The 26,617-nt window shown below is 36.2% G+C and overlaps 1 protein-coding gene across 4 annotated transcripts; it reads right to left on the reverse strand.

Moving 5' to 3' along the window:
* Positions 1 to 764: 764 nt before the first annotated feature.
* On the reverse strand, positions 765 to 21,585 carry GTF2A2 (general transcription factor IIA subunit 2). 4 transcript variants are annotated; one of them, XM_037004220.2, is made up of 5 exons: positions 21,470 to 21,585; positions 6,817 to 6,937; positions 5,894 to 5,998; positions 2,563 to 2,689; positions 765 to 1,053 (listed from the first exon to the last, which is right to left on the reverse strand). In XM_037004220.2, exons 2-5 carry the CDS (start codon positions 6,886 to 6,888, stop codon positions 1,028 to 1,030), a joined length of 330 nt encoding a protein of 109 aa, XP_036860115.1. In that variant the 5' UTR covers positions 6,889 to 6,937; positions 21,470 to 21,585; the 3' UTR covers positions 765 to 1,027. The 4 variants fall into 4 exon arrangements, with proteins under 4 accessions (XP_036860115.1, XP_036860114.1, XP_036860116.1 ...); XM_037004219.2 differs by having other exon boundaries at positions 21,397 to 21,554; XM_037004221.2 differs by lacking the exon at positions 21,470 to 21,585 and adding an exon at positions 21,111 to 21,345.
* Positions 21,586 to 26,617: the final 5,032 nt, after the last annotated feature.

Raw genomic sequence — 26,617 nt, forward strand, 5'->3', positions numbered from 1 at the left:
CCATGTGCAATATAAAGGCATTTAACATTTTAATAGGCTTAAGAAAAGCCATTTTGCTGAAATTACTACCAACTCTATTATCGCTCAGTAGCAGGATCCTTGAGAGAGAGAAAGGTGATTTTTCATCCTTATGTGGTAGCTTTACTACACTGAACTAGGGTTGAACAGGGGTTAACCACAGGAGTTTTACTAAATGATAAACAGGGCCAGGTCCTTATTAAAAATAGTTGGTCTTGATTCATTTATATTAGCTGCGAAGTTCTAGCTACTCAACTACCTGGTGCCTGACATTCTTTCCTCTGATATTTCAGAAATGGCACATTATTACATACTCTCAGATTGACAAACAAAGGAAATTTTTTCTTCGAGCATGTTGTACATTTAGTAGGATTTTTTAGTGCAAGTCTAATAACTGGTAAGAAGTAGATCACTTAAAAATGTATGAAAGTTGAGTAATATGGCTCAAATCATTTACATGTCATTTAAAGCTATTGTTAGAAAGAGATTTTTAAATTCGTTTTGGCTGTAGAAGCTGCCTGTATCTAATTTTTCCTGAGTTGTATTTAATAGGTTCTTCATAGCAACGGTTGGTTTTGTACCTTTAAAAAAGGTATTTTCTAAGTAAAATTACTATCCAGAATTTGGTGTTGCCCCTGCTGATGTACTTTCTGTTGTCAAAGCTGATGAACATATTTTCTAATTTTATTACCTAATGTCTTCATATTGCTAGTTTGAAAACTCTACCAGTTAATATTCATTCACACTGAGTTTTAAAATGAGTTTATTAAAGAATGTTCTTAGGCAAGGTTTGATTTGTCATTAAAAAAAAAAGTTCTGTTTCTTCATGCAGTTTAGTGGAGATAATGTGAGAGGCTGCAAAGCTGCAAGCTTCTTTCTAGCGGAATTCTCTGACAGCACAGTAGTCACTGCTGCAATGCTACAACAAATAAAAAAAAGTCTCTTCAATGCTTCTCTTCAAAAGTGATGAATAATAACATGATGGCATAAAAAAGGCATTTTTTTCTATTCATTCTGTAGTACTGGAGCCAGTATCTAGGAAACAGAAGAGAGAGAGTAAATTCAAAGAGCAATTTAAATTTCAAGTTAAATATTTTGAGACTATCTTAAAGGCGGCGCTGGCTGAGGGGCGGGAGAAGAGGGAGCAGGGCTGAAGCGGAAGGCGGACCTTGGAAAGACCCTGAGAACTTACAACGTAGAAAGACAATGCTTAGCTTTCATTTAGAGAAAAAAAAAGTTATATTACATTTGGTTCCTGTACCTGCTACATAACCGTATTTTTTCAGGTTTTCTACTGTCCCCAAATTTAAAAACCACAAAAGCCCATAGCATATAATAATGATAATAATAATAATAATAATAATAATAATGATAATAGAATTGTATTTAATTCTTGGTGAGAAACAGATCAAAACTGTAGCCACTTTTTACTTTTTCTCTGCTTCTATGTGAGGAACTCAACTTTATTTCAGAAAGCTGACTGTCAGGAAAAATGGGCTTATTTAATAGTAGCACTGCATTTATCTGGTCATAAGGAATGGTATTTTCTTAATTACTTAAACTCTACCTCTAAATACCAAACCATTTATATTTTGATTTTGGAAAGAAAAAATTCTAAGATTGTATGCTTTTCCAGAATACTCAACAATTTTTTACTACACTGTGCTGAAGGTGTACATGTCTGTATCATCAACTCATTTTGACAGACATCTAGGAACTATAAATTAATGCCCAAATTCCACAGCCTAGAAAAAAACTCAAACACCTAAGGGTTATAAGGATGCTATTAGCCTAAATTATAAGAAAAATATTTAACAAGTATACATTATTTGACAGAAATGTTTTCTAGTGAACCATAAACTATAAAACATAGACCTGTCTTCTTACAGTAAGGAACAAAGTATTTGATGACTACGTTAGAGTCATTTCTGTTTAAAGTTAAGGGTATTACTTCCTACATTTCTGTCTTTCACTTTTTCAAAACTCCCCTTTGTGGAGAGTGATGGTCTTCTCTATTTAATTTCAGGAATAGCTGCTTTAAACACAAATGGTAGAGACCATATAGTCAAGAGTATATATTTAAAATATAATTATCAAAAAGTAAATAAGTAATCATGGAACTAAAAGCAGAGATGTATAGTTTTTGAAACACTTAAACTCTTGTAAATAATCACCTCTAAAACTGAAAATGCATAGGTGACCCCAGTAACACAGAAACTATAGGATAACTTCTTAAAGTTAACCACCTCCTTAGAGAAAAATCTCCAAGTGGCACAGGGAAGAAAAATTATTAATTTCCTTACAATTTTTCCTCACACAAATCCAATCTGTGACAATAGTCTGAATCCTACGAAATGTTTATTCCTAGTCAATATGAGGACTGTCTGAGATCTGGAATTCATTACCTAGCCCAGATAGAAGCCAGACCTCCATCTGGTTGATCAGTGGCCACTTTCCCCCTTAACTTCAGATGAAAAATTTCTAGACTCACAATAACAAGATTTCAAATAGCTTTGCTTTCACAGTAATTAGGTGAACACTTACTTTTACCATCACAGGCTACAATTTTCACTTTATCCACTTTAATAAGTTCTGTCATCTCTCTGAATTCCACATCATTCAATACAAAAGTCCACACATTATCGCAGAATCTGTATGTATTCAGAGAGCCCTTTAAAACAAAACATTTAGACATACTATGAAAAGTCATTCTTTCCCCCAAAGCAATTGAGAACTCCACTAGCAAGTATATAATTCTTAAAATGGTATGGGTTATTTATTTGAAACTTGGCTTAAGACTTCTCTTAACTTTCATCTTATCATTAAAGAAAGTCTTAGCTAAATTTGCTAAGGGAAGAATTAAAACATATGTAGTTAGCAGACTATTTTCAACACTGTAAGATTCTGCAAATTACCTGAAATCTGAAGAAAAGCTGAACGGAAATTTTAATCTGTGTATTTACTGCCCTCATGTGGCTAAATTATGGAAGTTCATTTTAAATACATTTTTCAAAGTAATTGGGAATTAATTTTAATCTGTGACTTAGCTCAGATGAATTACTGTATCAGGTATTAAGAACAGCATTATTGTTCTGTGCAGCTAAATTCTTCTTATTAAAAAAATATTTTTTTACAGAGCAATAATGCTTCTTGAACATTAGAAGGACATTTCTGAAGAGTGGTGACGGTGTAAGGATAGACACCAACAAAAAACAAAACCTGAGATATATACACGTGCATTTTCACATATGAAACTGAGTTATCTGATAAGACATTTTATATGCTTAAAGCTTTCAATTCAGAAAAAAAGCATCCAACACAAACATGTTCCCTGTAGTTACTTGTAACAGCAAAAATTGGGATCTATCTAAATGTTCTATCAAATGAGAATCATTAGGGAAACTGTGGCTATAGATGGATTACTTAGTAAATATGAATAATCTCTATTTGTTGGACTGTGCTAGGCTCTGGGAATATAATGGTTAGCAATACATATGATCCCTGCCATCATGAGCTTTGATTAGTAGGAAAGAGCATTAAAATAAGTACGCAGTATTACGGGGCCATGAAAGAGTAGGTTACTGGGGACAATGGAAAGTAAGGTAAATACTGGGAAAGGGATAGTAAGTTCCAGAAAAACAGAAGGTGAAGGAGATCCTGGAGAAAGCTTTGCCCTATCTTAAGCGTATCAGGATATCAACAAAGGATTTTTAAGCAACAGGAGTAACACAATTAAATTTGCATATTTGATGATGACACGAAAAACGGATTAGAGGGGAGTCTGACCAAAGCCTCTTAGCTGGCTGAGTCAGAGGTGAAAGAACCTCTGCTAAAGCAGTAGCAAGGTCAACAGAATTACAATGCAGAACTGACAGGACTTGCCAACCAACTGGGTAGGGTAGGGCAGGGTGGGAAGTGAGAAATGTTGGTAACACCCGAGTTTCTAGCTTAAGTAACAATGTCATTCATGGAAAAAGCTAGTTTGGGAGGCAAGTTAAATTTGGAACTTGAGTCTGAGATCTAAGTCACCTTGGTCTGTAAGTAGCTGGATGAGACGATTCAAAGAGATTCTGTGGAGCCCTAGAGATTCCTAAAGGAATACCAAAATTAACTGACAGCAGTAGCTGAGAGAGGCCAGAGAATAAAAAAGAAGCTAGGTTAGTATGGTTTCAAGGGAAGTAAGGGTTTCAAAAGAGACTGCATTAGATTTAGCAATAACTTGGCAAGAAGTTCCAGTGGAGTGGTGAGATTAATGCATGGAAAACCATTTACACTGTCAAATGAAAAAAGCACACAATTGTAAATGTAAAAAAAAAAATGGTTTCTTTAATTATATCAGCTCCCTGCCTAATGGTCTGAGCCTTTGGAAGGCTAAATACTCAGCCCCACTAAACTTAACTTCTGTTTAGCTATTTCCAAACATTTTCTGAACTTAAAACTGATCAAGTCTGCTGTAATGGGGCTTGGGAAGGGGTGTGTAATGAGAGCCTGAGCTTAAGCAGGAGTAGTAGAAAAGAAAAAGCAAGAATAGAAAAGTCAGATCTGGTCAAAGACTGAGAGTATATTATTTTTTGCTTTTGGAATATAGTCAAACTTACAAAACACTATGCAAGAGAAATGCAAATGTCAGATTACATTTAACTTTAGCCAAATAGATCCAAACTAGAAACCTAAAATAAATACAACTAGAAGACCATTCAGGCCTTGTCAACCCTATTGACTCTGATAAGCAGTCAAACAAATTTTCTGCATGGGCAAAAGCTTATGTATTTACACAGTTCAATTTAGAATTAAATGATCGCATTCTGAAAGACAAGATGGGCAAATTTGTACATTATGGTTATACGAACTAATTTTGCCAGAATCAACAGTGTTAAATTCAAGAATGCACTGATAAAATTTTATAGTTTCAAAGTCACATTTTATCCCATATAAGTTTTAGGCACAAGAAACTGACAAAAGACTTATTTATATGAATGTAAATACATGCAGCTTTTATCCCTTCACTAAAAATAAGTCAAATGGGGCCTTGTCTGTCTTGTTCTCCTCTGTAAAACAAATACCCAGAACAATGCCTGGTATGTAATAGGTATTGAAATGTTCACTGAATAAATGATAAATTGTGTTTTCATCATCCTCAAACACTGAGGTTATCTTAAATGCAAATTAACCTCTATGTTGTTTTCATATATTGATTTTCACATACTTTAGCCTTTTAATTTATATTTTATAGTCATCCCTTATAGCATAAGCATAAATATCAAGTGACATCATTATACACTTATGACTCCCTCAATGACTCCCATCAATATCATGATATATTAAAATTTTTTCTTTCATGATCTTTCTTTTCAATAGGCTATTAATTTAAATTTACCATCATATGGAAAAAGATAATTTTGTTCAGTTTTGGATGACTGTTCAAAGTATAAATGACTCAAATGGGACCCAGCTAACAGAACAGACCACAGACTACCACTAGAAAGGGTGAAGGTCAGAGTTTGAAAAATATAACTGAGCCTTAGGAATTATTTTTTTACCTTCAATTCTGCACATAATGGTTTAGGCATGTGAAATCTCAGTTAACTCTTCAAGGAAGGCAGCCAAACACATAGGCTGATTTGTGAAACAATGGAATAAATTCTGAAAACAACTCCATATCTCATATTAAGGAAATAAGCTTGGTATGTAGATCACTTAAATGTAAAGTATAATTTAGTTATTATAAAACAAGTTCCAAAGTTTAAATCATCTTTTACTTTAATGGCTTAGTAAATATGCAAAAAATTTTTTTTAAATATTATTGGTAAATAAAAAAGAGCACTATTGTAACAACTACTGGCACATACTTTGAGATTTAAGAAAATATTCTTACCCTGAAATTGACTCTGTTCCTGACCCTCTGAGCCAATGCTGAGTTTATAGCCTTATCAAACTGAAGTAGAACCTGAAGGGCAAGCTGGGGAGTGATCTGCTGAGACTGAGAAAAAGTAAAGGTCATAAATCCTCTTCAGAAAGAACATTAAAGTAAAAATATACACAGATTATTGTCTAAAATTTAGCTGAGGTTAACCACAGTCTCTAAACCAGGATCCCTTATTCTTCTTTACCATAACTGACAATTAAGAAGCAAAGCCTGGCAATACTCTTTCACTATTTTGACACAAACATAATTCTGAAATGAAAATATGCAGTGAGTTTAGAATGCCAGGACAAAACTTTCCTATCATTTCTTTAAGATGTATTCTTGAAGATATTCAAGGACAGAGGTATTCAATAAATTGAAGGAACCAACAAGTTCCTTTAAATAAAACACATAGGACAAATATGTTTAAAAAAATCTAATAACTCTTATTAAAACTCATAAGGTATAAGAAAACAAATGGAAAAATTTAGTGTTCTTAGATGAGAGGTTTATATACAAAGTTTGAAACTGAAATATAAATTCAAATTTCTAAATTTCAAGACTTTATTAAATTGTCCAAAATTATCTTAAAGCTACATAGAATATGCCTTTGTTATAGACGTGAGGGGAAAACAATATATACAAATCTCAATTTTTATGTTTAACAAAAATCTCTGAAAATTTTGATATATCAAACTATATCATTCAATCACGATTATATTTTGCCCAATTGTCAAGATGGGATAATGCACAGGATTTTGAGGTTATTTATCTGAGTACTGACTTGCTGGGTCAAAGAGTCTAAGATATTTAACTGTATCTCTTTGCCTGGGAGAAGGGACATAACAATAATAATTACAGATGCATCTAAATGTTGATTTTTCGTCTCTCACCTGTATGAGCTCATCAAGGCTCTCCTGAAGACTGTTTCCCAAAGTGGTATTTCTATATAACTGATATGCCATGGCTTAGGAGGAAGAAATTGTTTTTCTTATTCAGGCTTGCATTGATGTCCTAAAAATTTAATATAAAAGTGTTACAAGAAAAATTACAAATCACGTATGTAATACAGTCTTCATATATACTAATATATACTACCAGATATAATATATACTCTTACTAATTGTAAATTACCATATGAGAATTTAAGAATTACAAGAAACAGATTCTGGGAAGATGGTAGAATAGGAGATCCCTGTGATAAAACTCCTCCCACAAACACACTGAAGCAGCAACTAAATGTAATACAACTCACTCTGAAAACTGGCAGAACAGACCTTCAATAGTTAATGCCAAAGAGAAGGCAACAATGAGAAAAGGGCAACAGGGCAGAGAGATCCAAACCCCACCCCGTAAGTGGGTAGAAGTGAGGTTATAAGGGGTGGGGGGGTAAAGCCCCATACTTAGCACTCCTGGTCTTGGGGATCTGCACCAAGAATACCAGCTCCCATAACATCTGGCTTTGAAAATCAGCAGGGCTTAATGCTGGGAGAGCCAGAGGGCTGCAGGAGGCTGATCTCCACTCTTGGACTGTGTAAACTGCTCTGAGACTCAACACAGAAGCAGCCAGTTTGAAAAGTGCCTGAGTTATAAGTGAAGGAGATTTGTTGATTAATTTTGGGACATGTGCCAGAGGGCAGGGATCTGCAGATTTCCCTGGGGGAGGAGAGCCTGGCAGACACCATTTTTCTTGCTCTACTCAGCCTAGCTGGCCCAAGGCTTGTGGGAGGCAATTCTGACACTCTCCATCTATGGGGACTGGCATTACACTGGGGACTTGCCCTGCCCAGCAGGTGCCCATCCAAAAAAACTACATCCCTCGGAAGGAAGAAGATAACTCAATCCACAAGCATCCTTGCCATAGTCCTGTCAGCCATTGCTAATGGTGGCCTGCCCACCAGTGCACCAGCAGGGGCTGCAGCTGAGCCTGTCAGCTAGCCACACCTGGAGTGAGCCTTGTAAAGTTAGTGCAACCACAGTAGTCACACTGATCACTGCTGACAGCCAGGCAGAGAGCTGGCCTTGCCCACCAGCCCATTTGCAGCATTTGTGGCTCAGACACAATGGGAGGGTGCACAGAGCCTATACAGGGGACTCCCCTGGGAAGCCTGGTTCTGGGGATCAGAGGTTACTGCACTTCTGGGCACCAAAGAACACCTACTATGTAATGCCAATGCTTTCAAGACTAGGAGACATAGTTGACTTATCTAATACAAAGAAAGCCAGACAAAAGTATATTCCAAATGAAAGAACATGACAAAATGCCAAAAAATTGCTAAGTGAGATGAATAATCTACTGGATAAAGAGTTCAAAGTAATGGTCACAAAGATACTCACCAGACTGGAGAAAAAAGTAGATGAACTCAGTGACAACTTCAACAAAGAGATGGAAAATATGAGAAAGAGTAAGTCAGAGCTGAAGAATACAACTACTGAAATGAAAAAAATACACGAGGGACTAAACAGCAAAAATAGGGAATGCAGAAGAACAGATCAGCAATCTGGAAGACAGGGTAATGGAAAGCACTCAAGCTGAAGAGAAGAAAAATGAGTTAAAAAAATAATTAAAAGACACTAAGAGATCATTTAAGCAAAACAATGTTTGCTTAAAGGGGGGCCCAGAAGGAAGAGAGAGAGAGAAAGGGGCAGAAAACCTATTTGAAGAAATAGTAGCTGAAAACTTCCATAAACCAGGAAAGGAAACTGACACCCAGATTCAGGAAGCACAGAAAGGCCCACACAGGATGAACCCAAGGACATCCTCACTAAGACACACAGCAATTAAAATGGCAATGATTAAAGATAAAGAGAAAATCTTAGAAGCAGCAAGAGAAAAGCAGACAGTTACAGACAAGGGAAATCCCATAAGGCTATCAGTTGCTTTTTATTAGAAATGTTGCAGGCCTGAAGGTACTGGCATGATATATTTAAAGTGCTGAAAGGAAAAAAAAACTGACAACCAAGGACACTCTATCCAGAAAAGTTATAATTCAGAATTGAAGGAGAGATAAAGAGTTTCAGACAAACAAAACTGAAAGTGGTTCATCACCACTAAATCAACCTTACAAGAAATGTTATATGAACTTGATTAAGTAGAAAGAAAAGGTCATAATCAGAAGAAAACCAGAAAAGAAAAAAAATTTAGTGGTAAAAACATACAGTAAAGGTAGAAAACCACTATAAAACTAATATTAAATTTAAAAGCCAAAAGTAGCAAATCAATTATATACAAACAAATTAGTCAAGGGATAGATACATAATATAAAAAGTTGTAAATTTTAACATACATAAGACATGGAGGGGAGATTTAAAAAGTGCTTTTAAAATATGTTCAAGTTTAAGTAACCGTCAACCTAATAGAGACTGCTATATATACAGGATGCTATGTGTCAAGCTCATGGTAACCACAAACCAAAAACCTGTAACAGATACACAAAAAATAGAGAAAGGAATCTAAGCATTACCCTAAAGAAAGTCATCAAATCACCAGGGAAGAAAGCAAAAGAAGAGAGGTAACAGACAGGAACTATAATTAAGAAATAGTCAACAAAATGGCAAAAAGGTCATAACTATCAATAATTACCTTAAATGTAAATGGACTAAATGATCCAATCAAAAAACAGAGGGCTGAACAGATGAACAACAAAACAAAACCCAAAAACCCATCTATAGGCCATGTACAAAAGACTCACTTCAGACCTAAAGAGACACAGATTGAAAGGGAAGGGCTGGAAAAAAATATACCAGCTTGGGTAGCAATAGTTACATCAGACAAAATAGACTTTAAAGACTGTATCAAGAGACAAGGGTATGACATAAGGAAAAAGGACTCAGTCCAAATAAAAGGTTGTAACAACTGTGACTATCTATACACCCAACATAGGAGCATCTACATATAAAAAGCAAATGTTAACAGACGTAAAGGGAGAAATTGACAGTAATACTCCACTTACATCAATGAATAGATTATCCAGACAGATAATCTTAACATTCCATCCAAAATCAGCAAAATACACATTATTTTCAAGTGCACATAGAAGTTTCTCTAGGATAGGTTATGTTAGGCCACAAAAAGTTTCAATACAATTAAAAAAGAATAGAATAGTATGAAGTATCTTTTCCAATCACAACAGTATGAAACTAGGTATCAGTCGTAAAATAAAAAATGGAAAAAAAACAGACACATGGAGGCTCAACAACATGCTACTACTAAACAACAAACCAGACAAAGTAAAAAATACATGGAAACATGAAAACTGTTCAAAATCTTTGGGATACAACAAATGCAGTTTTCAGAGAGAAGTTCACAGCAACACAGGCCTGCCTGAAGAAAAAAGGACAATCTCAAATTAGCAATCTAACTTTAAAGGTAAAGGAACTAGAAAAAACACAAAGCCCAATGTTAGCCGATGAAGGGACATAATAAGGATCAGAGCAGAAACAAATGAAATAGAGATTAAGAAAGCAATAGAGAAGATCAATGAAACTAACAGATGGTTCTTTGAAGAGATAAGTAAAATTGATAAACCTTTAGCCAGACTCATCAAGAAAAGGAGAGGACTCAAGTAAATAAAATCAGAAATGAAGGAGACATTATAACTGACACCAGAAACACATAAGATTTAAAGAGAATTCTATGAAAAATTATACACTAATACTGGACAACCTAGAAGAAATACATAAGTTTCTAGAAACATGCAATATTATTAGACTGAATCAGAAAGAAATAGAAAACCTGAACAGAGAAATTACTAGTAATGATATTGGATCAGTAATAAAAAAAATCCTATCAAACAAAAGTGCAGGTCTAGATGGCTTCACCTCAAACATTTCAAGAAGAGTTAACACCTATCCTGCTGAAACTATTTCAAAAAACAAAAAGAGGAAGGAATTTGAAAAATTAATTCTAAAAGGCCAGCATTACCCTGATACAAACCAGACAAAGACATAACAGAAAACTACAGACCAAAACTCTTGATGAACATAGATGCAAAAATCCTCAACAAAATATTAGCAAGCGAAATTAAAAAATACATTAGAAGGATCATTTACCACCGTCAAGTGGGAGTTACTGCAGGGATGTAATGGTGCAATATCCTATAATATAGATGACCTTCTGAAACCTGACCAAAGTAAAGCCATTTTGATTAAAGTAGCCGTTTTATAACAAGTTGCTAGGCTGCATTCAAAGGGAAAGGGAGGGGGGACTACTTCCTCTGCCTCCTGATGCAGGTGTGAGACCTACGACTGCAAGAATGTTTACTGAGTCTGTTGAATCTCAAGATAAGAGAAAGGACCACCACACTTACCTGCCTGCTTGCATGTAGCACCCTTTCCTGCTTACTAATAAAAGCTAGCCAAATGGGCAGGAGACAGTGACTTCAGTTGAGCAGATGCCTGAATGCCATCCACTGTTCTGTAAGTTAAACCTTAATGAAATTCACTTACTTGTCAAGCTGGACTTGTCTAGAGTTGTTCCTTGGCCTGTTGGTTCCCTCACAATTTGGGGAAAGACATTTCTTTTACATTTCCCTGGGAAATTCTCATAACACATTCACAAATCAATCAACATGATATACCACATTAACAAAAGGAAGGATAAAAACCGTACGATCATCCCAATAGATGCAGAAAAGGCATTTCACAAAAATTAATATCCATTCATGATAACAACTCTCAACAAAGTGGGTTTAGAGGAAACATAATGAAGGCCCTTATGTGACAAATCATACTCAGTAACTAACATCATACTCAATGGTGAAAAGCTATAAGCTTTTCCTATATGTTCAGGAACAAGCCAAGGATGTCCATTCTCACCACTCTTATCCAACACAGTGTTGGAAGCCCTAGTCTCAGGATTGAGACCCAAAAAAAAGAAATGAAAGGCATCTAAACTGGTAAAGAAGTAAAACTGTATTTGCAGGTAACATGATACTATATTTAAAAAACTCTGAAGACTTCATAAAAAACTTTAAGAATTTAAGTGAGTCAGTTATGTTGCAGGACCCAAATTATCAACATAGAGAAATCTGTTGTACTTCTATATAGTAAAAATGAACTAGTAGAAAGAGAAGTAAAGAAAACAACCCCATTTAAAATTGCATCAAAAAGGATAAACTACCTAGAAATAAATTTAACCAAGAAGGTCAAAGACCTGTATTCTGAAACTGATGAAAGAAATTGAAGATGATACAAATAGAAAGATATACCATACTTATGGATTGGAAGAATATTGTTAAAATGGCCATACTACCCAATGCAATCCCTATCAAAATACCAACAGCATTTCTTAAAGAACTACAACAAATAATACTAAAATCTGTATGGAACCACAAAAGATATGAATAGCCACAGCAATCTTGAGAGAGAACTAAGCTGGAGGTATCACGTGCCCCAATTCCAAACTACTACAAAACTGCAATAATCAAAACACTATGTTACTACCACAAAAATAGACACACAAATCAATGGAGAACAGAGAGACCAGAAAAAAAACCCACACTTATATGAGCAACCTATCTACAACAAAAGAGGCAAGAATATATAACAGGGAAAAGACAAGTCTCTTTAATAAATGGCTTTGGGAAAACTGAATAGCTTTATGCACAAGAAGGAAACTGGAACATTTTTCTTACACCATATAGAAAAATGAACTTGAAATGGATTAAATACCTAAATGTAAGAATGTAAGGCCTGAAATAAAAAAATCCTAAAAGAAAATCTAGGCATTAAACACTGGGACTCTGACCTTACTAACTTTTTTCTGGATATATCTCCCCAGGCAAGGAAAACACAAGCAAAAATAAACAAGTAGGATTACACCAAACTAGGAAGTTTTTGCACAATGAAGGAAACCTATTCAATAAAATGAGAAGGCAACCTACTGAATGGGAGAATATATTTGCAGATGATATATCAGATAAGGGGCTGATATTCAAAATAAACAAAGAACTCATATAACTCAACACAAAAAATACCCTCAAAATCCAATTTATGAACTGGGAAGAGGAACTGAATAGACATTTTTCTAAAGACACACAGATGGCTAACAGACACATGAGCTATTCAACATCATTAATTGTCAGGGAAATGCATAACAAAACCACAATGAGGTATCTATCACCTCATACCAATCAAAAGGGCTAGTACGAAAGGACAAGAAATAACAAATGTTGGCAAGGATGTGGAGAAAAAAGAACCCTTGTGCACTGCTGGTGGGAATGTAAATTGGTGCAGCCTCTATGGAAACAGTATGGAGGCTCCTCAAAAACTCAAAATAGAAATGCCATGTGATTCGGTAATTCCACTTCTGGGTATTTACCTGAAAACAAAATCACTTATTTGAAAAGATATATGCACCCCTATGCTTATTCCATTATTTACAGTAACCAAGATATGGAAGTAATCTAAGTGTCCATCAACAGATGACTGGATAAAAGATGTACATACACACAATGGAATATTACTCAGCAATAAAAATTAATAAAATATTGCTGTTTCTAACAACATGGATGGACCCTGAGTATATGGTGCTAACTAAAATAAGCCAAGTATCACATCATTTCATCTATGTGTGGATTCTAAAAAACAAACAAAAACTCAGAGACTCATAAATACAGAGAACAAATTGGTGACTACCAGAGAATATGGGCGGAAAGGGGGTAACAAAGTACATGAAATAGATGGAGATTAAAAGGTACAAACTTCCAGTTAGGAAATAAATTATGGGGATAAGAGGTACAGCATGGGGAATACAATCAATAATATTATAATAATTTGGTTTGGTGACAGATAGATGGTAGCTACACTTATTGTGGTGAGCATTTTCTAATGCATATAAATGTCAATTCACTATGTTGTACACCTGAGACTTATATCCACTATACTTCAATAAAAGAAAAATGAAGGAAAAATTACAAGGAATGGTTAAAAATGAGCTTTCTATTTTTGTTATTTTGGCATAGGCATTTATACTCCTTTACACAAAGTGCAGATATATTTATTAAGGTGCACATCTTTATCATTTCTTTCAAAGTCTGCCTTTGACCTGGTCTGGAATGTACCAGGTACCAATTCTTTCTACTTATTTTCAAGTCAATGAATCAGACAATCTGCAGCTCAAAACATGAATGCCTTCCCCTTCATTTTCCTATTCTCGGAAATTCAGTATTTATAGAGGGCATACGAAGAAGATAGCACTGTGATAGGTATTACCAGGGAGAGGAAGATGAAGATACACTCCTGACCCTGAAAATTTATACTCTAAAGAGGGAAACAAACATACAAAACAAGTTAAATACAGAAAATAATAACCGTAATAGAGATATACACAGTGTATGATGGAGGTTGCCTGTGGACTGTATGAGTTGGCTCACAAAAAGTTTCTGAGTTCTCAAGCAAGACTTTAGCCAAGCAAAGGAGGAAAGTCATTTTAGGCTGAAAGAACAGAATGAATAAGGCCAAAGAAAGATGAAATAACATAGTTTGTGAAGAGAATCATAAGCTGTTCCATATTATTAGGGTGTAAGTATGAAAAGGACATGGTGTGAGATGTGGCTGAAAAAGATGGCATGGATAGTTTGGTTCCCTCAGGAGAGATGCGAGGGTTTTATGGTACAGCTAAATGGGGAGTCAATAAAGCATTCCAGGCAGGAAACCTCAGACAAATGGGCAGCAATGTGAAGAATGTACTTGAGTGCGAGATTAGAAAGGGATGGATGAGTGCTTGAAGAGGGTGGCAGTAGTACAGATTCAACAGATATTTACTGAGCTTCTACTATATGTCAATTACAAGATCTCTGACCTCATGACACTTTCCACTGGGAGATGGATAGAAATACACACATTCAAGGAATAATCATCAAGTAAAGCTCAAAAAAATAATGATCAGTCATCAGTCTTCACATTACACATCTTGTGAGAATTTGATGCAGTCAATCATTTCTGCCTTCTTGAAACATTTTCTGTGGCTTCTGGGACGCCACATTCAGTTCTCTCAACTCACTGGATATTACTCCATTTCTTGTTTTCTTTTGCTGGTTCCTCCTCAGCAACCTCACTCTTAACTGCATAAGTTGCCTTAAGACTTCTTACTCTTCTCTTTTCTATACGCTTTACTCCTTTAGTTGCCTCATCCAGAGTTATGACTTTAAATACTATCTGCTGATGACTCCCAAATTTATATCTCCATTCATGACTTTTCCCCTTGTTGCCTACTTGACATTGGATGGGAAATACCAAGTAGGCAGCTCATGTTAAATTTGTCAAAAACCAAATTCCTGATACAACCCCTCCAAATCTTTTCTGTCCTCAGCCTCAGTAAACAGTAAATCTAGTCATCCAGTAAGACAGCCCCAAAACCTTAGTCAATATTAATTTCTCTCTCACCCTGCATCCAATCTGTCAGCCAGTCCTTTCAGTGACTCCTACATTTAACCAGAATCTGACTTCTTCACTGCTGGCATTAAGCCACCATATTTTGTCACCAAAATTACTGTGAATACTCAGTAAGGGGTCTCCTGCACTCACTCCACTCCCACTCCCAGAGTAGCCACATTGAGCCTTTTGAAATATAAAGCAAACCACATCACTCATTTATTCAAAACCTCCAATGGCAGCATCTTATCTCAGAGTAAAAAACAAAGTCCTTCTAATGGTTTACAAGGCCTACATACATGATCAGGGTGCTCCACTACCTTCTGAACTTATCTTCTTCCATTTACTTTCTCTCTCACTTTGTTATTCTTCATTATTTCTCTCTCACCCCTGATATTCTTCATTATGGCAAGAAGTTCTTGCCTTCCTGCCTTTACAATGGCTTTTCTTTTTGTTTTGAATGTTTTTCCTAGATTACCTGCAGGGTTCCCTCCCTCACTTGATTCAGACCCCTGCTTAAATGTCACTGCATCAGAATGGACTTTTGTGACTGAACTATAAAAAGGAACTAGCTCCTTCTCCCATATACTGCTTTATTTCCATTCACACCACTAAATGAGGCTGACATGTAATGTTTATTCTGTTTCCATCCACTAAAATGGATGTTCCATGAAGGTAGGGACTTTTGTTCAGTTATATCTGAAACAACATCTAGTATGTAGCAGGCATACAGTATTTGAAGTCAAACTCAAGTATCAAATATTACAAAAGTATCTAAGTGTAATACAATGTTTTCTACTGTACTGGGGCAACTAAAGTAATGAATATTTTCTTCTAGACTCATAAAACTACATCTAGCCACCTACCAATATAGCTATACCTTTATACTCTGGCCTCCCTATTATTATAGGTCAGACTATCCATGCTCTTGTCTAAGTACAATCCTTCTACCTGCGCATCAGGTCCTATCCTCTCTAATACACTCAAGGATATTGTTCCAACAATTCAATTATTCCTCCTCTCCTTTATATCAAATTTCCCATCTTTATGGATCATTCCCATCAGCAACCAGGTGGCTACTCTTCCATTCAAAAGAAAAAAGTTTCAACCTACTCCCCTCATCAGCTATACTCTAATTCTATGTTCCTCTTTGAAGCAAAACTCCTAAGAGTTAATGAGTCCAGACAACTCATTGTCTCATTCCTCTTCTCCCATTTTCTCTTAAACTCACTTCTCGTAAGAGTTTGCACTCATTTAAATGAGGCAGATGATAAAGGTCACCAATGGCATTGCTAAAGCTAATGTCCTTACCAGACTTAAGTATTTGACACAGCTGATTACCCTCTTTATGAAGGATCTTGGCTTAGCTATTGGAACACCATATTTTGTGTTCTTCTCTGAAATTCACTGGTTCATTTTTCTCAGTATCATTTATTGGTTGATCCTTTTCTTCCTGAACTCTTAATGTCATATGACACCCTCCTTGATCCTCTGCTGCTTTCTGTCTATGCTTATCCTTAGTAATAACATTCAGTCTTATGGCTTTTAATACCATTGCTGATGATCCCCAAATTCATATACTAGCACAGACATCACACTTAAACTCAATCCTGAATTCAACCACTTATTTAACATCTCTAATTGTTCTTTTTCCTGTCTCACTTGGAAGTTGGGCTTAAGCAAAAACCTTCGAAGTTATCAGCCACTCTCCCCTGCCCCCAGTCTTACCCTTAGCAATTCCTATAAACTCTACCTTCAATCCCTAGCACTCTTTTGTAGAGTCTTCCTTTAAAATGCATTCGGAATCCAACCATTTCTCACCATTCCTTCTGTTATCACCCTGTTCTGTGCCACTATCATCTGTCATTTGCATCAGGGAACAGCTTCATAGCTGGTTTTCCTGCTTCCAACACTTGGCCCCTACACTCATTTCAATCCAGCAGCCAGATGATATTTACAACATCGGTTAGAACATACATCTTTTCAGCTCAAAACCTCCTATGGTTTCTATTTCTTAAGGTCCTTACAATAACCTGGCTACCTTTTATCGCTCCAACTTTATCTACTATCTTTGCCTTACTCTTGCCCTTCTCCAAACTAGCTTCCTTGGCGGTCTATGTAGGTCTTCGTAGAGGCTGTTCTTTCTGTCTGGAATGCTCTTCCCCAGATATCCAGCTGGTTCTTTTAATTCCTCCAAGTATAGCACATACTCAGTGAGGTCTAAAATGACCTCTATATTTACAAAAGAACTCCCACCTCCACTCTGGAACTTATCAGTCCTCTTTATTCTTCTATGTTTTTTTGATGGTGCCTTTTAATACATTATATAATTTCCTTATTTTATGTTTATTTTCTGCATCCTCCAAAAGGAATGTAAGATCCAACAGAGCAGGGTCTTTTGTCTGTTTTGTTCACAGAGGCAAACCAGGGATCTAGAACAAACAGTGCCTGACACATAATAGGAGTCAAATAAATGTTTCTTCATTGAATTAATGAAAGCAAAAACCACTGAATATGATGTGTTTGTGTGTGGGGGGGAAGGGGGTTTGCAGGTTTTTTTTTAAAAAGGGCAAGGAGAAGTCTCTATAGAGAGATATAAACTTAACAAAGTAGGAGTACAGAATCTGTGTCATATCCATTTAACAAAACTTTAAGGGTTATCTAGAAAATACCTATATGTTAACAACTAACTATCAGAAAGAGAAATTAATAAAACAACCTCATTTACAATTGCATCAAAAAGAATATGTACAAATAAATGTAATCAAGGTCAAAGACCTGTACACTGAAATCTACAAGACACTGCTGAAAGAAATTGAAGACACAAATAAATGGAAAGCTATTCCAAGTGCATGAATTGAAAGAACAATATTGTTAAAATGTCCCTACTACCCAAAGCAATCTACAGACTCAGTGCAATCTCTATCAAAATTCCAAAGGCAATTTTCACAGAAATAGAACAAACAGTCCTAAAATTTATGTAGACCACCTCAAAACCCTGAAATAGCCAAAGTAATTTCCTGAAAGAACAGGCTGGAGGCATCACGATCCCTGACTTCAACCTAATTACAAAGCTACAGTAATCAAAACAGTATGGTATTGGCATTAAAACATACCTAGATCAGTGCAACAGAATTGAGAACCAAAAAATACACCCACATGTATACAATTTATGACATAGAAGCCAAGAATATACAATGGAGAAAGGAGTCTCTTCAATAAACATGTTGTGAAAGCCACATGCAAAAATCAAACCAGACTACTATCTTAGACCACAGACAAAAATTAAGGGAGGCACAAGAAAAGAAAATTAATGGCCAAGATTCCTGATGAAGACAGATGTAACACTGCCCAATAAAATATTAGCAAACCTAATTCAACAATACATTAAAAGGCTCAAACATCATGATTAAGTGGGATTTATTCCAGGCATGCAAGGATGATTCCATATCTGCAAGTCAGTCAATGAGATGTAACACATTAACAAAATGAAGGGTAAAAATTATGTGATCATCTCGATACATAAAAAGCATCTGAAAATTCAACATAAATTTGTGATACAAACTCAACAAAGTGGGTATAGAGGGAATGTAACTCAACATAATAAAGGCCATATATTATAAGCCCACAGTCAACACCATACTTAATGGTGAAAAGCTAAAGCTTTTCCTCTAAGATCAAGATAAGGATGCCCACTCTTGCCACTTCTACTCAACACAGTAGTTTTAAGTCCCAGCCAGAGCAATTAGGAAAGGAAAAAAAAAAGGCATCTAAATCGAAAGGAAGAATTTAAACTGTCACTATTTTCAGGTGACATGGTATTATATATAGAAAATGTTGAACACTCCATCAAAAATCTGTTAAAACAAATTCAGTGAAATTGCAGGATACAAAATACACAGAAGTCTGTTGTATTTCTCTACATCATGTTCCCTGACTTCAAACCGATTAGAAAGCTCTTGTAATTAAATATTATGGTATTGGTATAAAAATAGATATACATAAATCAACAGAGCAGAATACACAGCCCAGAAATAAACCTAACATATATGGTCAATTAACTCACAACAGGACTCAAGGACAGACAATTGAGGGACGTCTTTTCAAAAAATGGTGCTGGGAAACTGTACAACCACATGCAAAACAATGAAACTGGACAACTACTTTACACTGCACATAAAAAATAACTCAAAGTGGAATAAAGACTTAAACATAAGACCTGAAACCATAAAACTCCTAGGATGGGAAGCTCTCTGTCACAGGTCTTGGTGATGACTTTTTAATCTAGCACCAAGAGTAAAAGCAACAATAGCAAAATACGGAAGCGGGACTACATCAGACTGAAAAGCTTCAGCACAAAAACAAAGTAAAGCATCAGCAAAATGAAAAGGTAACCTACTGAATGGGAAAATATTTGCAAATCACCTATCTGATAAGGAGCCAATATCTAAAAGATATGAAGAACTCCTTCGACTCAACAGCAAAACATGAAACTATTTTATTAAAAAAATGGCAGATGACCAATAGACTTTTTTCCAAAGACATACAGATAGCCAACAAGACAGGATATGGTGCTCAACATCACTATTAGGAAAACGCAAATCACAACCACAATGAGATATCACCTTACACTGTTAGAATGGCTATTACCAAAAGGACAAGAAATAACAAGTGTTGGTGAGGCTGTGGGAGTAAGGGGACCTCTGTTCACTGTTACTGGAAATGCAAATTGGTTCAGTCACTATGGAAATTGGTACGGAGGTTTCTCAAAAAATTAAAAATAGAACTACCAAATGATTCAGCTTTTCACTTGTGGGTATTCATCCAAAAAACCCCAAGACACTAACTTTAAAAGATATATGCACCCTTATGTTCACTGCAACATTATTTACAATAGCCAAGATAGGGGAAATAACCTGAGTGTCCACTAATTAAGGAATGGATAAAGAACCTGTGGTAGGTACACAATAGAATTTACTCAGCCATCAAAAAAGAAAGAAATCTTGCCATTTGAGAAAACATGTATGGACCTTGAGGGCATTATGCTAAGTGAAATATGTTAGAGAAAGAGAAATACCCTATGATCTCATTTGTATGTGGAATCTAAAAAACAAAACAAAAACCCAAGCCCATAGATACAGAGAACAGACTGGTAATTGGGAGTTTGAAGGCAAGGATGGGAGATGGGGGTCAAAAGGTATAAATTTCCAGTTATAAAATTAGTAAATCCTGGGAATGAGATGTATAGCATGATGACTATAGTTAATCATTCTGTACTGCTTATTTGAAAGTTGCTAACAGAGATCTTAAAAGTCCTCAACACAAGAAAAAAAAACTATGTATGGTGACGGATATTAACTAGACATGTGGTGATCGTTATTCAGTATATACAAATATCGAATCATTACGCTGTACAACTGAAATGTTACGTGTCAATTATACCTCAGTAAGTTTAAAATAAATAGCTGTTTTTTAAATGTTTGTTGAAATAACTTGCTTTAAAGATACTCTTAAAAATTCCTTGTGAAATATTCAAATCTGTTAGATGTGGTATCATCCATATGATTCTGTACTCCATTCCGCAGGTTAGAAATTTTAAAGGGTCCACATTCGGAAGTAACTCAATGATCCTCCTCCTCTATCAAACCATTCAGTTTAAATTCGTTCCCTAGGAGTTCGCGTTAAGTTGGAGGGGTGACTTCAGAAAAGCAAAGCAGTACAAGAAGGAGACACTTAAGGAATGCGTTCCCCAATATTCAGAAATAAGCAAAAACACAACAAAACAATCCCTGGACACTTTAAGATAATTCACCTGGCTAAAAAAACGGGGCTGGGCTGAGGACCTCCCCCTAGGACCGTTCCGGTGGCGCCCCGCGGTCAAGCCTCCCGCCACAGGCCGCACCCATCTCCCGCCGCCTGCTTGCCCTTCCCGAGTACCAGCCGCGGGGCCATCCCGGCGGCGGAGGCGGTAACGGGCCAACCCCGGGCGCCGGGAGGGAAGGGGCCTCACTGTCCATTCAGGCCTCGGAGGAGACCCGAGCGACTGCGGCCGCAGCTGTCGGGGGCGGGAAGCGGCGCGGGCCCCGCTCACCCAGTACCTTTGGGGAAGGTGCTTCCCGCCGCCGAGCGGACAGAAGGGGTGCAGCCAGCAGCCCTGAAGGTGCTGCCTACCTCCCCAACTGGCTCTTCGGGCGCCGCAGAACCCGCCAAGCTCGACCCACAACCCGGAAGTGCTCGCAGAACCTGGAAGTGACAACACGCCAGTGGGCCGGCGGCTCCGCCCACCCCTGCTCCCTCGTCACTCAAACCACGACAGGGAAGGTGTGGACAACGCAGGGGCGTGGGGCCCGGCCTTTCGAGCCCCACCCCGTGCACAGCCTCACTTTTCCAGTGACTCACCAGGTTTACTAAGTCACTCATAAGGAAACGATAATTTAGAGACTCATCTTCTCTACCGTAAAATGCACAATTAAGAAATGTCGGACAGTCACATTTTATGCCTGACTGTGTTCGGGTTGATACTTAAGACCCTGCAATACTAAATTGACAAATTCTGAAGAGATTACAACAAGTATTTCTTTACCACTAAATGCAGGGCTGCAATTCATTTAGCCCAGAAACCTTTTAGTTTGATTTATGAATAATTTTAATTTAGTTTACCTAATATTTATGCCTAATACAATTTAATATGTACGTCAAGTGTACATAATCCCAAATGGTATTCTAACTGGATTAAAGGCAGCAGTAATGTGTATAGCTGTTTGCCATTAAATAGCTGAATAGTGATTATGGAGTAAATGCAAAAACAAGTGCTACAAACTAGAGCCTCTGAGCAGCTCTATAAACAGGTTCTCATTTATGCCGTTCTCAGCCACTTAACTGATTTCACCAATGGATTCCCCCTAACTAAAATAACTAAACTATAAAATTAAAAGTTTGATTATAGTTGGGATGTTTAAAACTAAAGCAGGATGAACTCTTCACTCCTTAAAGAACAAGAAGCAGCACCTATAGAAGAGAAATAAAAGTAAAGCTCTAAAACTGTGAAAGACAAGATGACAGTGTAAAAATTTAATAGCGAAATGGGAGAATGTGATAAAATGAGTCAAAATCAAACTTTCCAATTAATTTATTTTAATTCATTAACGTTGCAAAAATACTATATGCAACAAATCCAGACATAGTTATTATATTCCTAATAAGTCAAGGGGAAATGGTAAATTATGACTAGTATTTCTTACAGGGACCACATAACGTCTTGCACACAGTCATCCAAACTGAATTTCGCACACTGTAAAATGAGAGCACTAGGCAACATTTGAATAGTCGTGAAATGACCACAGTACATTAACTGTGTCCAAATGGCAGTGTGTGAATTTAAGGTAATAAAAATATTTGAATTTTTGAAACATGTATCAAAGTGTTAGTGTCTAACAAACTCTGAATTGTGTTCTATGTGAATGATGCTCCAAATGCTGTGCAAATCAGTGGCCCTGAACACCACCAATATTTACCGGCTAGTTTTATGTAAATAAACTGTAAGGAACATGATTTACGAAGCCCATATACAATAAGTGCAGTGGAGTAGTTAATATTGTCCAAGTTCCTCTTTAGCCACACAGAATGTAAAAACACATAAAAAATTTTAAATGCAAATGTTTTAACTCCTTGTAGAATATCTTTTAAGAGACTCAGACACCAGAAGCAAACAGCTTAATATAACTCTTACTAACTTGAAGGCATTAAACCTTGTTCATCTAGTGTTCAATGTTATTAAGTGCTTTATGTGAGCTCTTCATAGCATTTTCAAAGTAGTTCTCAAAACATAAGAAATTAAGTACATCTATCACATATAGTTGCAACAAAGTAATAAATAGTTCTGTTCCAATTTTAGTGTCACTCCTTACTGTTCAACATATGACCTTACTTTCAGTTATCATTTAAAACTTTAAAGGAACGTTACATGGTTGGGACTCACCACTGATCTGATCCTAGTCCATTCAGATTCCTGAGACAGGAAGAGGCAGATAAAAGGCTCCCTAGGTAATTCTTCTGCACTACTAGAATACTGAGTAGACAATCTCCCACTTCCTTGCCAGCTGATCTTCCCATGCAAGTCTGTTTTGACTCTTTTTCCCAGCAATTATACAATTCCTGTTCACTATGACACGATAAACAGAATAGTTGGTCTAACATAAGTACTTTAATTCCTCTATTCCCATCTTTCTGAGATTTGTGATCTATATATAGGATGAGGATAAAACAGGCATAAAACAAAATGGAATGGGGCAGCAATTTCTATTTTCAGCCTCTTTCTTCCTCCCTTCTGTTTGAGCAATGTTAGCAATTTTCCACATACAACATAGGAAAAAATGTAGGATGAAACTACTGTCACCTTATATACACCCTTACCAATCTCATCAGGAAACCGGCCTTTTCTGCCCAAAATATCCCAATGATTACTTATCAACTGAAGAAATCTAAAAGGCCACTTCTGCATTAAATCAAACACTTCCAAATTCGTAAACACTCACATAAAAACAGCCAAACAGTAATGCCATATAGTCATTTTCAGGAAGTCTCTAACAAAAAAGCAGATTCCTTATTTTTTTAAACCCTGGAACTGCAGCTGAAGTAACTCTAGCTAGATACATGTACTCGTCAGTTAGCAAATACCAGCATTCAGTGCAGTCACCAAATAATGATGTCTACTTTGGAAGACTACATTAATGTTTACCAACCATGATATATGAGATATAACCTAGCCCTAAACTTTAATCTGAGCACTGTTAATTGCTGACCCTCTTTGTTGAAACATGCTTCTGTATGAAGAGACAAAGGAGAGGAAAATATGAATTCTCATTATAGGTATTATCAGCTTTTCCTCCCTCCGCTCCACAGTCTCCTTACATAATGTGTGTATAGCCTGCAGATTTTCCTGCTGGATACAAGAAATGGTACCAAAAGCTCCCATGCACAGCCCTTCCCTTAACAGAGACATGTTCAGTGGTACCTTAGATAACAGCTGACATCCCTATGTAGTTTTCTTTCTCTTACTTTCTTGTTTTGTTATCTTCCTTTACAATTACGCTTCTCGGCCGTACTTAGAATCCTATTTCTTTACCCCACCTCCCACATCCCGAGTTAAAGACTATTAGGCTTAAACTATGAAGTCAAGAGTCTTTTCTTGGTACTACTTGGGAATATGACTAACCAGGACACAATCGAATTACTTTATACAAGTAACCTGTGATTAAAAAGAGGCACTCAGAGCCCAAGTATAACAAAAAAGTGACAGAAGCATCAAATCAGTTGTTAGATTCATGACCGCAGCAGAAAGATAAAAATTATAAGCACTTTCACATCAACCAGTAATAGAAAATTAAATTGAATATGGGGAAAATGTCACATAGCTACAAATTACAAACTTAATAAGCCCCTTCCCTCTAACCTACTAGTTATGATCTTAAGTCTTACAGTTATGAAATATTTATTATGGGACATGTTCCTATACCAGCTTCTGTTAAGGTATAGGTTAGGGCACATATGTTTTAATCTAGTGATTCAAAGCACATCCTTTTCATTATATCCTAAGTGTTATAACTATTTCCTCTGACTTTTAATGTTCTAACAAAATATAGGCTACTTACTTCTACTTAAAAAAAAAATTAGGAAAATGAACCGCTTTTGCAATAAGTTACATCTTTTGTTAGGAAGAACGCTTGCAAAGGCAAAAGTCAACAAACACAATAAAGCATTGAAACTAAAGAATTGGGTACTTTATGTGGAAGAAACCACCTATTTAAAAAGCTCAGCCCATTGTGAGCAAGACAGACTTACAGATGAAAGACTGCTTAAAGAGCTCTACACATATAGACTCTAATCACAATTCAATTTAATATCCATAATCCCCATATGGTAAATTCAGAAGGAATGCCTAAGTTATTATAGTAAGTTTGCTTTTTCAACACAAAGTGTTTCTAAGATTTGAGGAAGCGATAATGGTTTTGGCTTTATTTGCTATAATGACATGAGTTCAGGATCTGCCTACAGCTGCTGGATCCAAGTGACTTCAGGAGGCTACTGGAGGAAATCTCATCCTGGGAATCCTCTAGCACCTTCCATAACTGCACTTAGGTTAATGACTGAGGAGGATAAAAGGTAAAGGAAAATTCTCTTTTGTAATAGAAACTTTATACTAAAAATGTCTTGCTCACAATAGTAAAAGCCATATGTGTATTCAGTGTGAATTCTCTTTTGTAATAGAAACTTTATACTAAAAATGTCAATAGTAAAAGCCATATGTGTATTCAGTGTAAGTTTAGCTCTCATCCACTTCAATTTTGCCACTCTGGGACGGTCTTGTAAATTACCTTATAGGACAGGCTGGAGTGTGGTATGACCCTCAAATTATGTATTCAACAATGCATATGAACCATACAAGTATATGACACAATATTAGACTAAATGTATATGAGCCACACAAGTATATGATACAATATTAGACCAATCTGTTGTATTAGGATGACTTTGTGGGTAATTAAGCTTTGTTTGAGGAATGAGTAAATTCTATTTTAATGTAGAGTCAAGATACTTACCAAATTAAACAAGGAGTTTATATGTTCATATCAAATGTGCCATGTAAAACAATGTAATCCAATGATGCTCTGAGACTTAACAAAATAACTTCCTTTACAGCACTGTAAAACGATTCAACAGAAAATGTGAACACAAACCATATCTGACTAGGTCAATACCTACCAAGTTCAAATAACTGACAGGGAGGTATATTCTGATGAGGTGCCCACACTGAGAACAGTTTAAAAAGCATCCTGTTTTCTATAGAAAAGTAGTGACAGTGAGTAACTCATCATACTCTCTAAATACTACCCTGCACTCACACAGATACAGGAGAGTGAAACCCTTACATAGCTTATTTCACATTAGTGAACAAACCTAAGATTTTTATAAAGCTCTGACTTTAGGCCAGAAGATAGAATGTCCCATATATATACATATACAAATAGCAATTATTAACTTCTTAAATACCCTAGTTTTAAAAATGGCTTTTTGACTTGTCTTTAAGCTTAAAAAGGAAGAAGTGTGCAACACACTTATATTTGTACTTCTGAAATAAGAAACAACATATGCTAAGTGGGAAAAAAGCATAGGATGGCACTAGTCTACTTAGACTATGTACATGACCTCTGGGCATTCGTGAGAACCAGTTTAACTGTTCCTCATCTTATGAGCAACTTTATTTTGGAAGCTACCCAGGAAATGTATTTAACCATTTACAAAAACAAAAGTTCTAACATG

The sequence above is a fragment of the Manis javanica genome, chromosome 8 (genome assembly GCF_040802235.1).
Source record: "Manis javanica isolate MJ-LG chromosome 8, MJ_LKY, whole genome shotgun sequence".
In the NCBI taxonomy this organism is placed as follows: domain Eukaryota; kingdom Metazoa; phylum Chordata; class Mammalia; order Pholidota; family Manidae; genus Manis; species Manis javanica.